General features: G+C 38.7%; 1 protein-coding gene across 1 annotated transcript; it reads right to left on the reverse strand.

The window, feature by feature from the left end:
- Positions 1-281: 281 nt before the first annotated feature.
- On the reverse strand, positions 282-10,084 carry LOC101744853 (xaa-Pro aminopeptidase 3). Its single transcript, XM_004928600.5, has 11 exons — positions 9,898-10,084; positions 9,074-9,342; positions 8,431-8,580; positions 7,564-7,700; positions 7,348-7,453; positions 6,430-6,565; positions 4,938-5,108; positions 4,595-4,701; positions 3,528-3,665; positions 2,643-2,763; positions 282-1,594 (listed from the first exon to the last, which is right to left on the reverse strand). Exons 1-11 carry the CDS (start codon positions 9,929-9,931, stop codon positions 1,425-1,427), a joined length of 1,539 nt encoding a protein of 512 aa, XP_004928657.1. The 5' UTR covers positions 9,932-10,084; the 3' UTR covers positions 282-1,424.
- Between the last annotated feature and the right edge of the window lie 1,436 nt (positions 10,085-11,520).

The following is an 11,520-nucleotide window of genomic DNA, read 5'->3' on the forward strand; positions in this document are numbered from 1 at the left end:
AAAAAAAAAGTTAATCGATTCCACCATTCCGATTTCGTAATTTCGGAGTTACAAGCGGATTAAAAGTTCCTGTATGTTGCTTTCGCATCCACAATAATGAAGGGTTTGAAATGGACGATAGATTCAGTGAAGCACTGCTTATTGCTAGGGCTAGTGTTAGCAAATTTTCTCAGGTTGAGCCCGTGAGCTCACCTACGCGTCCGGGCGTAGCTGGAATAGCCTCTTAGGCTAATAAAGATTAGGTAGGAAAAAAATATATTGAAAAACAATGAAAAACTGTAGCCTTGCAAATAATCTTTTAATGTTTCAATGATGATGACATTTTCCATCGTAATTATACCAGTAGGTTTTTTTATATTATTATATACAATTTACAAATGAAACATGCTTTCTTCTGTACAAACAAATGGTTTAATAATAAAAAAATGAATCGGAATTTTGATCTTAGATGTGTCAAAACATCAACATTTCCTCATGAAAAAACTAATCTTTGGGCGATGAAGTGCATTTTAAATAAATAATAAATATCGTAAATCTTTATATTGTTTCTGAATAATTTTATATGAATAAATAAATATTTATCACTAACTTTTTGGAAAACCTTCACTTATAAATTGATCAACTGGTAATTGAATTACTCTTGTAATTCGACAAATTAAATTTACGTAATTTCAATAAGCAATAAGCATACATAAATTAGGTTAACAATTAATTATTATTAAAAAACACCAATACGTAGATCCGTGTGTCTAGTTTGGCAATCGTGGTCTAATACTTTCCTTATTTTTTCTATTTTTATGATCATTAGTAGTGGCACCCTGCCACGCTTTGATGTGTGGATAATTGTGTGAAAAATATCAATGTCCTGGAAAAAGTATTTGCGCGCCATCTGTCGTCGGTCACAGCGTTTTATAGCTGACGTCCCATTCTGATAAATGAGCTATAACATGGACATACATTACAATAAAATGGAACTAAATTAAAGGAACTATTAGTAAAATATGTCCGAAGTCATAATACTAGTAAAACACATATCGAATTCACACGCAATATAATGTTCTATTATAATTTTCTTGCAGTCTAAATTGTATACTTTTGTCGCATTTTGTCCAAAACGCGTGTTAGCTAGCCAATTTTTTTATTTTTTATTTATTTATTGCTGAGGTGGGTGGACGAGCTGACAGCCCACCTGGTGTTAAGGGGTTACCGGGACCCATAGACATCTACAACGTAAATGCGCCACCCACCTTGAGATATAAGTTCTAAGGTCTCAGTATAGTTACAACGGCTGCCCCGCCCTTCAAACCGAAACGCATTACTGCTTCACGGCAGAAATAGGCAGGGTGGTGGTACCTACCCGCGCGGACTCACAAGAGGTCCTACCACCAGTAAAAAACGTTACGTTAAGTTAGTTTGTATGATCATCAGTAAGCCTGTTTCCCGACTATGGCTTCTATATCCTGCACCTCCTTGGCGCAGGAGTCGGTGAGCACCAGCGGGTCACCGTCCGTGATGAGGACGTCGTCTTCTATACGGATACCCAGGCCGCGGAACTCCTCCGGCACCCGGGTGTCGTCCGTCCGGATGTAGATACCTGTGCACAGTGACGCCGGCCTTCAGCAACCACTCCCAAACGCTACGTCTGGTTTAATTGAGGACATGAGTGACATGTGTGATAGTAGCTCCGGTAATCAACAAATTAAAGACGGTTAGCGTGCTATGGACATGTGATGCGATGAGAGAAGATGCGTGTGACTAGGAGATGTATGGAAACGGTAGTGCAAGGTCGAGGGGGAAGAGGTCGACCGAAGAAGACACGGATGGAGTGTGTGAATGACGATATGAGAGAGTGTTGAGACGACGGCTGATAGAAGAGAATGCAAGAGAAAAATTAGTTGTGCCGACCCCACCTAGTGGAATAAGGTGGAGAAAAAGAAAAGTGCAAGTAACAAAAGTTTATTGCCCGTTTTCCGAAAATTAACAAATTTTATCATATTCCCTTCATCCACACATGTCTATACTAATATTATAAAGAGGAAAGATTTGTTTGTTTGTTTGTTTCGAATAGGCTCCGAAACTACTGGACCGATTTGAAAAATTCTTTTTCTATTAGAAGCCGACATTGTCCCTGATGAACATAGGCTACTTTTTTTTATTTATTTTTTTGGTTTCATGTGTGTTTTAATGTTTCCGAAGCGAAGCGAGGGCGGGGCGCTAGTCCTTATATGATAAAATGATAAAATGAATACCCGCGTTTTTAGACTAGTGTGCTTAGTGCGAGTTTATTAACGTTCCCGATAGCGTGACAGTTAACTCAAATTTGCCTCTCTTCGTTTTGCCAGACACTTTCCAGGTCAGTGCTCTCTTTGATAGGTGGGTACAGGGCTTCCTCAATATGTGACCAATCCAATGCCACTTCCGCGTAAGGATCTCCTTCTCCATTGGTGTCGTTATTAATTACAAAAAAAATCTTGGTTATGAAATATCCGCCCGACTGTACCATGCGCAAGTTTGTACCGACGGCTACATTCAGGGCGGTCATAAAGATTGGCGAGTACTATAGGAACAAAAAAAGGGTGTGTCACTTAAGCAGTAGGTACAGAGAAGAGGGGAGTGAAGAAGAGAGAGAAAGAGTACCGTACCGGGCTCGACAGTGACGATCATGTTGGCGAGCACGGGCGTGGCGCGGCGGACCAGCGGCGCGTCGTGCACGTCCAGCCCCAGGTGGTGCGACACGTGGTGCGGACACAGGCTGTACGCCATCTGGACACACGCGACACTACTCTACATCACACGATATAAGCTCTCGCGCCCGTCTATGATATCGAGGGGTAAAAGGCTAAAGGACTATCCTGGTGGTAGGACCTCTTGTGAATCCGCACGGGTAGGTAACACCGCCCTGCCTATTTCTGCCGTGAAGCAGTAATGCGTTTCGGTTTGAAGGGTGGGGCAGCCGTTGTAACTATACTGAGACCTTAGAACTTATATCTCAAGATGGGTGACGCATTTACGTTGTAGATGTGTATGGGCTCCAGTAACCACTTAACACCAGGAGTGGTCTTTGCAATTGTCTAAGAAATAAAAAATAAAAGCATGGATGGGTGAACGAGCTCAGAGCACGAAAAGGTCGAAACTGGAAGAAATTGTGTGATTTTTATCACAAAAATATATCTTTTCTTATTGCCCGTTTAGGCAGACGAGCTTACGACCCACCCGATAGTGAGTGGTTACCGTCGCCCATGGACTTCAGCAATGCCAGGGGCAGAGCCAAGCCGCTGCCTACAGTTAAGTACTCTCCACAAGCCTCGTTTGAAGAAGGACATGTCACAGCACTCGGGAAACACCGTGGAGGGGAGCTCATTCCAAAACCGGACGGTACGTGGCAAAAAAAAAATGCAATCGCATTGTGGATGAACGGAGTGGCTCCAGGTAGTATGGATGAACTCTACTCCGGTAATTCTAATTAGACGAAGTTTATTATAATCACAACTAGTTCTTATAGATATAGACAGTAGAGTCCACAGTACCGAGATCAGTTCGTGCCCATCAATGTTCTTGGGCAGTATCCCCTCTTGCTGCAGCTGCGTGCCCAGCAGCCGGCACATGCTGTCGAACAGCTGGTCCAGCGCTGGGCGGTGCTCCCCCAGGATTTCTATTAAGCGTTTCTGTAAAAAAAAAAAACATATTTTCATTATTAAGCCTCGTGTATAATAAATACCTTATCATATTATATGTGTTAAGTCTGTCTATTACAAAAGTGTTTTGAGATTGAGGTTATAACCAATACTGCTTTTTTTAAAGTGATTTTATGACCTGGTAACTAAGACCTTTAAGTCATGTCTTATTTTAAATTATATTCTTATTTTTATGAAAAATGATTATGTGGAGAGAAATGAAATGAAGATGATTAATTTGAGACATTAATCAACTGGGATAACATTAAATGAAATGAAATGATACTGAATGAAATATAATTTCAGTAAAATGGAGGTCATTTACTGAGATTTTTTCAGTGGTTTTTTTGGAGGATCCCGAGTAGTTACGTCCAGCGGCTTTGTTTCATTTTCCCATACTTGTGCACTTTCACAGATATTAAACAGTTAATAAACCACCGTTATTACGCATTTAAACTTGAAGAAACACTAAATAGACAAAATAAAACAAATCGCACAACTTCACTCCTCCCGTTCCCGCCAAAAAGTCAACACTGACATTTAAGTCGTACACAAACTTTATAAAAATATGGGCTAGAGTGTCTGATTGCACGGTGACGTCAGTCGAGCACAAACAAAGGTCAAACATATTTAATCTAATATTAATTTTCATTATAAATGATTAAGCAACTAAATAATTGAAAAATTAAGAAAAAACGGTCAACGCCCATTCCAGATTGGTTATATTACACATTAGTACGACCGGGAACCAAAGTTCAAAGCTCCAACTATAGATCATCTGAATGCAGTCAAGCATCAGGATCGCATCACGAAATTTTCTCATCCTTAGAATCACAATCTGTGACTACTTCGCGGCAGAAATAGGCATAATAGCGGTGTGAGCTTATGACGATACAAAAATAAAAAAGCTGTAAAGCTACCTGCACGGCGAGCACCAGCTCGTACAGGATCCTCTGGTGGCGCGTGAAGAGTCCGGAGACCGGCCACGTGCGGGAGATGTCAGAGTTGTACAACCAACGCTGACAGCCTGCGATTTAAGAATCTTCCGATGAGACCGTCACACATGAGGGTACCGTCCCATTCGAGAAGCAAGCCAAAGTGACAGATGTCAAATCGCGAAGGCACCGTCAAATCGCGACCCGTGTTGCCGAGGTAACAATTCAAATACCCAGATTGGTTTCGAACAACAAGTATGGAAGTTTTTTTTTTGAGTTAATGGCCTGGTTTCTAGACAAGTATTGATGTTTAATTGATTGTTGTTACCAGAGTCGACGAGCAGCAGGTCCCCGTGGTTGAGCAGCTGGTTGTTGGCGACGTAGTGTATGTGCGCGGCCCGGGCGGCCCCCGCGACCACGGCCGGGAACGAACTGTGCTCCGCGCCACTCACGCGCCCGCTGTGCTCCAGCACCGAGCACACCGCGTGCTCCGATATACCTAACGAAAAAAAAAAAACTTTTTTTTTATTGCTTAGATGGGTGGACGAACTCACAGCCCACCTGGTGTTAAGTGGTTACTGGAGCTCATAGACATCTACAACGTAAATGCGCCACCCACCTCGAGATATAAGTACTAAAGGTCTCAAGTATAGTTACAAAGGCTGCCCTACCCTTCAAACTGAAACGCATTGCTTACTGCTTCACAGCTGAAATAGGCAGGGTGGTGGTACCTACCCATGCGGACTCACAAGAGGTCCTACCACCAGCAATTACGAAAATTATAATTTTGCGGGTTTGATTTTTATTACACGATGTTATTCCTTCACCGTAGAAGTAAATCGTGAACATTTGTGGAGTACGTATTTTATTAGAAAAATTGGTACCCGCCTGCGGGATTCGAACTACGGTTTGACAACGACGATTTTCAAAAGCGAGTTAATATAATACAATAATAATAGACTCCGCTCAAAATGACGTCATCATTCATAATTCGTATGTCGACTGCTTCTTTATTAAGTAGTACGGATGTCCAAAGATTATAACATCAATCGCTTCTTATCCGAAAGTTGGAGTTGTCGTAGCTTAATTGGAGTGTGGCCTAAATGATAAGACGTCGATGTGCTTAGTGCGAGTTTTTTAACGTTCTCGATAGCGTAAAAGTTAACCCAACTTTGTATGCAGTTGCAACAGCGCCCCTAGCGGCAAACGTAGGCAAACGATCATATTCCATAGAAATATGAGCTAACTTTTACGCTAACCACACTGGTGTATTCGATGCACCGGTGTTCGAATCCTGCTGGCAAGTACCAATTTTCCTAATGAAATACGTACTGAACAAATGTTCACGATTGACTTCCACGGTGAAGCAATAACATCGTGTAGTAAAAATCAAACCCGCAAAATTATAATTTTCGTAATTACTGATGGTAGGACCTCTTGTGAGTTCGCACGGGTAGGTACCACGGCCCTGCCTATTTCTGCCGTGAAGCAGTAATGCGTTTCGGTCTGAAGGGCGGGACAGTCGTTGTACTGCTACAAGTGAGACCTTAGAACTCATGTCTCAAGATGGGTGGCGGTATTTACGTTGTAGACGTCTATGGGCTCCGCTCACAATACAATACCATGCAAATTTGATACATAAATATTATGTTATAAAGCTCTTTTTTTTTTAAAACATTAAGATTTCTTGTCTGCCCATAAAGAAAAAAAAACTTTAACTGAAGTCAATTCTTGAATAATAACCACTAACAAAACCTTCAATTAAATATTTACGATGCAAACTCTAAATGTAAGTGTATGTAAGAAATAAATGTGCTGACCGGGTTTGGTGCAGGCCATTGCTGTGTTAACGCTCTGTGACCCAATGTAGCACACCTCCTTCATCAGCTCCACTTCGGCTGGAGACTTGATCACCCTCATGAAGTGAAGCGTTCTTTGTGGATCCGCCAACGTCACCTGAACATATTGGGATACTCTGTTTTTATCGATCAATACTGGGAGATATGACCTAAAGGTTTAGATACCAGGCCATAAACTAAAAAAAAAAAAAAAAACTGTGAGATAGGCCTTTTTGGCGGGAACGCGAGGAGTGAAGTTGTGTGATTGTTTTATTTTGTCTATTTGGTGTTTCTTCAGGTTTAGATGTGTAATAACGGTGGTTTATTAACTATTCAGTATCTGTGAAAGTGCACAAATATGGGAAAATGAAACAAAGCCGCTGAACGTAACTTCTCGGGATTTTCCGAAAAATTCACTGAAAAAGTCTCAGTAAAAGACCGTTATTTTACTGAGATTATACTTCATCCCATATCATCTCATCTCATTTCATCCCAGTTGATTAATGTCTCAAATTGATCATCTTCATTTCATTTCACTCCATATTATAATTTTTCATAAAAATAAGAATATAGAATAAATTAAAATAAGACATGAGGATAATAAATTAAAATAAGAATAAATTAAAGGTCTTAGTAACCAGGTCATAAAATCCCTTAAAAAAAAGATTCAATATTGTTTGTTTTTATTAATATTTGTCTATAGTGTAGTCATGGCGAAATCTGTGATTAAAGAAGTTTAATGGTCTTTGACAAAGGAATTTCAATTAACTATAGTTGACTTTCGGCTACTGGGGGACCACTGATCCCTCTAATAATACAATATTTTTTTTTGGGAGCTCGGAGCTAGATAAGATAAAAAAAGAGAATTTCACTCACTTTCTCTTGTCGGCCATTCATTACCTGTGTTTCAGGATGTATCACGGAGCGTATCGTGCTGTGGATTTCAGGATTTGCAGGTGCTTCGTTGTGGTACCACAGGACAGAAGGTTTGGATGATGCCGCTAACCTGTAGAAAGACATCGCTTTATCATAATGAGTTCATAACAGAATGAAAATCCTATGCTGGACATCACTAACAGAATTTCTAATAAGAGTTAAAAAATTAAACATACATACTTATTGATGTATACACTAAAGCTGTCGACAGGTCTAGCTTCGTCCACAGCAAACAGCTGTGTGGCAGCCGTGCAGCCAGTTCGAGGACCTTCCCACAGTTCTGCATGACTGTCTTTCTCGTGAACAAATAGTACACTCTGAAATAAAATAGAAAATTATACTAATCCAATAATATTCTTAATGATAATAGGATCTGATGTACCGGAGGGAGGAACTTAGCTAAGTAGGCCTCAGTAAGCTTACACCCAAGACAAAGTACTGCACAGTATTTCTCTCTTGGCAATGTAATAGATTAGACAGTTCCTAGACCGTCACAGTGAATCTAACGGCAGCTAGTATATTCCTGTCATAATTAAAACTATGTGTACGGTTTAATTTTGCGTTTTTTCTTGTCATTATTTTATTATCATTGACGAGAATCGTGACCACGAAAAGTGCAAAGCATTCAAAACGTTGAAAATAATATAATGACAATAGATAATGTGAGATTAAGCCGTAAAAGTAGTTTTTATTATTTCTACGAATCACAGAATTTGAGTAAAATACTGTGTTCCAGCCTTATTTGCATTTCCAAAGTTAAATTACCGGTTTTATTGTGAGAAAAGAAAGTCCTATTATCCTGCTTGTTTCCGTCATGATTTAACAAGTGGGATAGTCATTATAAAATACAATTACACTTCAATTTTGGGTCTTACAATGAGCTGTGAGTTCGCATTGTGATTTTTGTTATCTGTTAATAAATTTCTGTTGTAAACACAAGGTGAGTCATGAAGTTATTAGAAGTAAATCTAAACAGATTCGATTTGTTCACTTTATTACGTTTATAATTAAATAATAAGTGGTGAATGAGTAAAGAAATTCAAATACCTTAAAAGTATCACTGTGTGCTGGCTTAATCATGACTAGTATAGCTGAAGGTTCTAAACATCCTGTAAGATAGAAAAAGTCCGAATTCTGTCTAAACACATAAGGTATTTTATCAGACATGAATTGTTTGCGGGCAGCTGGGATTACTACCTGAAAAGAGTTTATTATTTTAGGTTCCTTAGATTTTTAAAAGAAAATAGATAGATAAATGTATGCAGATAGATGTTAAGAATAAAGTGCTACAATAAAGTGCATAAAGATTAGCAAGCATATATTTTCTGAATAACACTATTTTTAGACTGAGTCCATATTCTTCATTCGTTCTGTTCTATCACTGATTCTATTCAATTAACTTTCTAGCCAATGGACACTATGCATCATCTAAAAGTTATAAATGGGAGTTTGCTTGCTGGGCAGTGACAATAAATCACGCACGGTTACATCCAGCTTGTGCTAATTGGCCATGGACTTCTTTTGACGCATTCCATTTGGATTTCAATAGTAAAAATAAGTTTTAGATAAGTCTAGTTATATAAACTTAAGTCACTTTTATATGACAGTTTATTTAAAAAAAATATACTATTCGTTATTGTTGTTTGTTACGTATTCCAGTTATGTTTTTAAAACAAAATTTAAAACTTACAATATGTGTTTTGTGCACATTCGGAGCTTCACTCACAAGTCTGCTAATTAAGGTTTCTCTCCTCTCCGCATATTCTTTTTGTGTGATCCCGCAAGTAAGATGCCCCTGTTGGATCAAGTGCGGATGGGTGTGACAGGTTGCTTGGCCGAAGGTGCCTTGTGGTATAGAGAGTGTAGGTCTCTCTACCGCTCCAGGGGGGTGGTCAATTGTAGAAAGGCATCTAAGTTGATTTCTTATATGAGACTTAAGTAGTTTGTGATGCTTTACGGCTGAAATAAAATGAAATACTTACAAATTATTAAAAGAATTTTACATTATTTAAATTACTAAATAGGCTATAATTGGATATCTTAGAAACATCAAAGGCAATGAAGCTAATAAATTAGTTTTTTAATAGCTTCATTCACGTCTAAATACAATGAGGGTACAAGGTGCAGTACAGATCTACAATCCAGGTTTGTTCATCTAGTCATCAGTGACTGTCTACCGTAGACGGGAGACTGGTTCAGATCCTACTTAAAAGTTATTTGTTTGATGATGTTATTTGAAAGTTGGGACACATTTAGGACACATCTAATTGAATTGATTGTTTGAAAACAGAATCGCATGGAGAAAAGAGGATTAACGATATACTGTTTAAGTTTAAATAACTAGACAAATAGGTGGATTTTTTTTAGCTATTTACAAAAATATATACCACTTGAATTGTATCTATTAACTGTATTTATTTAATTATTGTAAAAATAAAAAATAAAAATGGTATGTATATTGAGTAATAGATAGTTCAATGTTCACTAATTTATAACCCGTAAGCTATTATTTACCCAAAGATGGAAGTACTTTACGTAGTCGCTGCATTGTTTTAGTGCTTTTAATAGCTTTAGTATTTATAAAAATGTGGTTTATATAAATAATTTATAAAGAACATGCTATAAAAAGTCTGTATTTACGTTTTACACCACTACAGAGTACTTTTTGGCAATGATAACAATGACTTATACTATCTATGACAATGACATTAACGAGTGTTGCTTAATCTACATTTAAATGATTTCTGCATCGATTGTGGACTTTTTGGCGGGAACGCGAAGAGTGAAGTTGTGTGATTTGTTTTATTTTGTCTATTTAGTGTTTCTTCGGGTTTAAATGTGTAATAATGGTGGTTTATTAACCGTTTAATATCTGTGAAAGTGCACAAATGTGGGAAAATGAAACAAAGCCGCTAGACGTAACTTCCCGGGATCCTCCAAAAAGTCCACTGAAAAAGTCTCCGTAAATGACCATCATTTTACTGAGATTATATTCCATCCCATATCATCTCATCTCATTTCATTTAATTTCATTCCAGTTGATTAATGTCTCAAATTAATCATCTTCATTCATTTCATTTCATTTCACTCCATATTATAATTTTTCATAAACGATACGTAAGTATCTTATGGAAGTGTCAGAACGCCACTTCGACAAAGCGGTGCAACACGAAAACCCTCTTATCGTGGCTGCTGCTAATTACCTATCGGACCGCGACAGGGCAACGCAAAGCTACCGTCGGCCGTAGGTAACATGTCTTGTCGGATCCTCCAGATTCACTCTCGGTGCTTTTAGCACTATCAAGCACTGGTCACCGTTCTCGTCGAACTCCTTGATTACGACGAAGAGTTCGGCGTGCGATCTAACAACTATCGTTACACAATTGAGATCTATGCCTCCAGTTTTAAGGTTAATGGTGACAAGGGTCACGATAATACATATTTATGGGGTCCAGTAGCCATTTAATAGCAGGACGTGGACGATGAGTTCTTTCATCAATCTGTGATAAAGAAACCTCGCCACCATAGCACAATTCATTGCTAATTCTAAGGACCTCCGCGTTTCTATATTTGATCTTTTTTTTTATTGCTTAGATGGGTGGACGAGCTCACAGCCCACCTGGTGTTAAGTGGATACTGAAGCCCATAGACACAACGTAAATGCGCCACCCACATTGAGATATAAATTCTAAGGTCTCAAGTATAGTTACAACGGCTGCCCCACCCTTCAAACCGAAACGCATTACTGCTTCACGGCACAAATAGGCAGGGCGATGGTACCTACCCGCGCGAACTCACAAGAGGTCCACTTCGTGGTCCAAAACTCATTTTTTGCTACGTACTATAGAACTCGGAAATGAGCGTATTAACCATTATGTATTTTTCTTTTCTAACGAGATTTTAAAAGACTCCTTAGAAGCAGCGGATATACCCTTAGCATTAGATACTAATGTTTATGAGCGATGATGATCACTGATCTTCAGAAGGGCCTTATATGTTTACCTGCCATTTACGGCGATAAGTTAATATTCTCGATTTTTTTGTATTATAATATGTTTTTACGTACAGACTAGAACTAAACGGACAAATACGTAACCAAAGAATTTCCAAGAAAGTATTGTATGCCTATCTCGTGTC

The sequence above is a fragment of the Bombyx mori genome, chromosome 15 (genome assembly GCF_030269925.1).
Source record: "Bombyx mori chromosome 15, ASM3026992v2".
In the NCBI taxonomy this organism is placed as follows: Eukaryota; Metazoa; Arthropoda; class Insecta; order Lepidoptera; family Bombycidae; genus Bombyx; species Bombyx mori.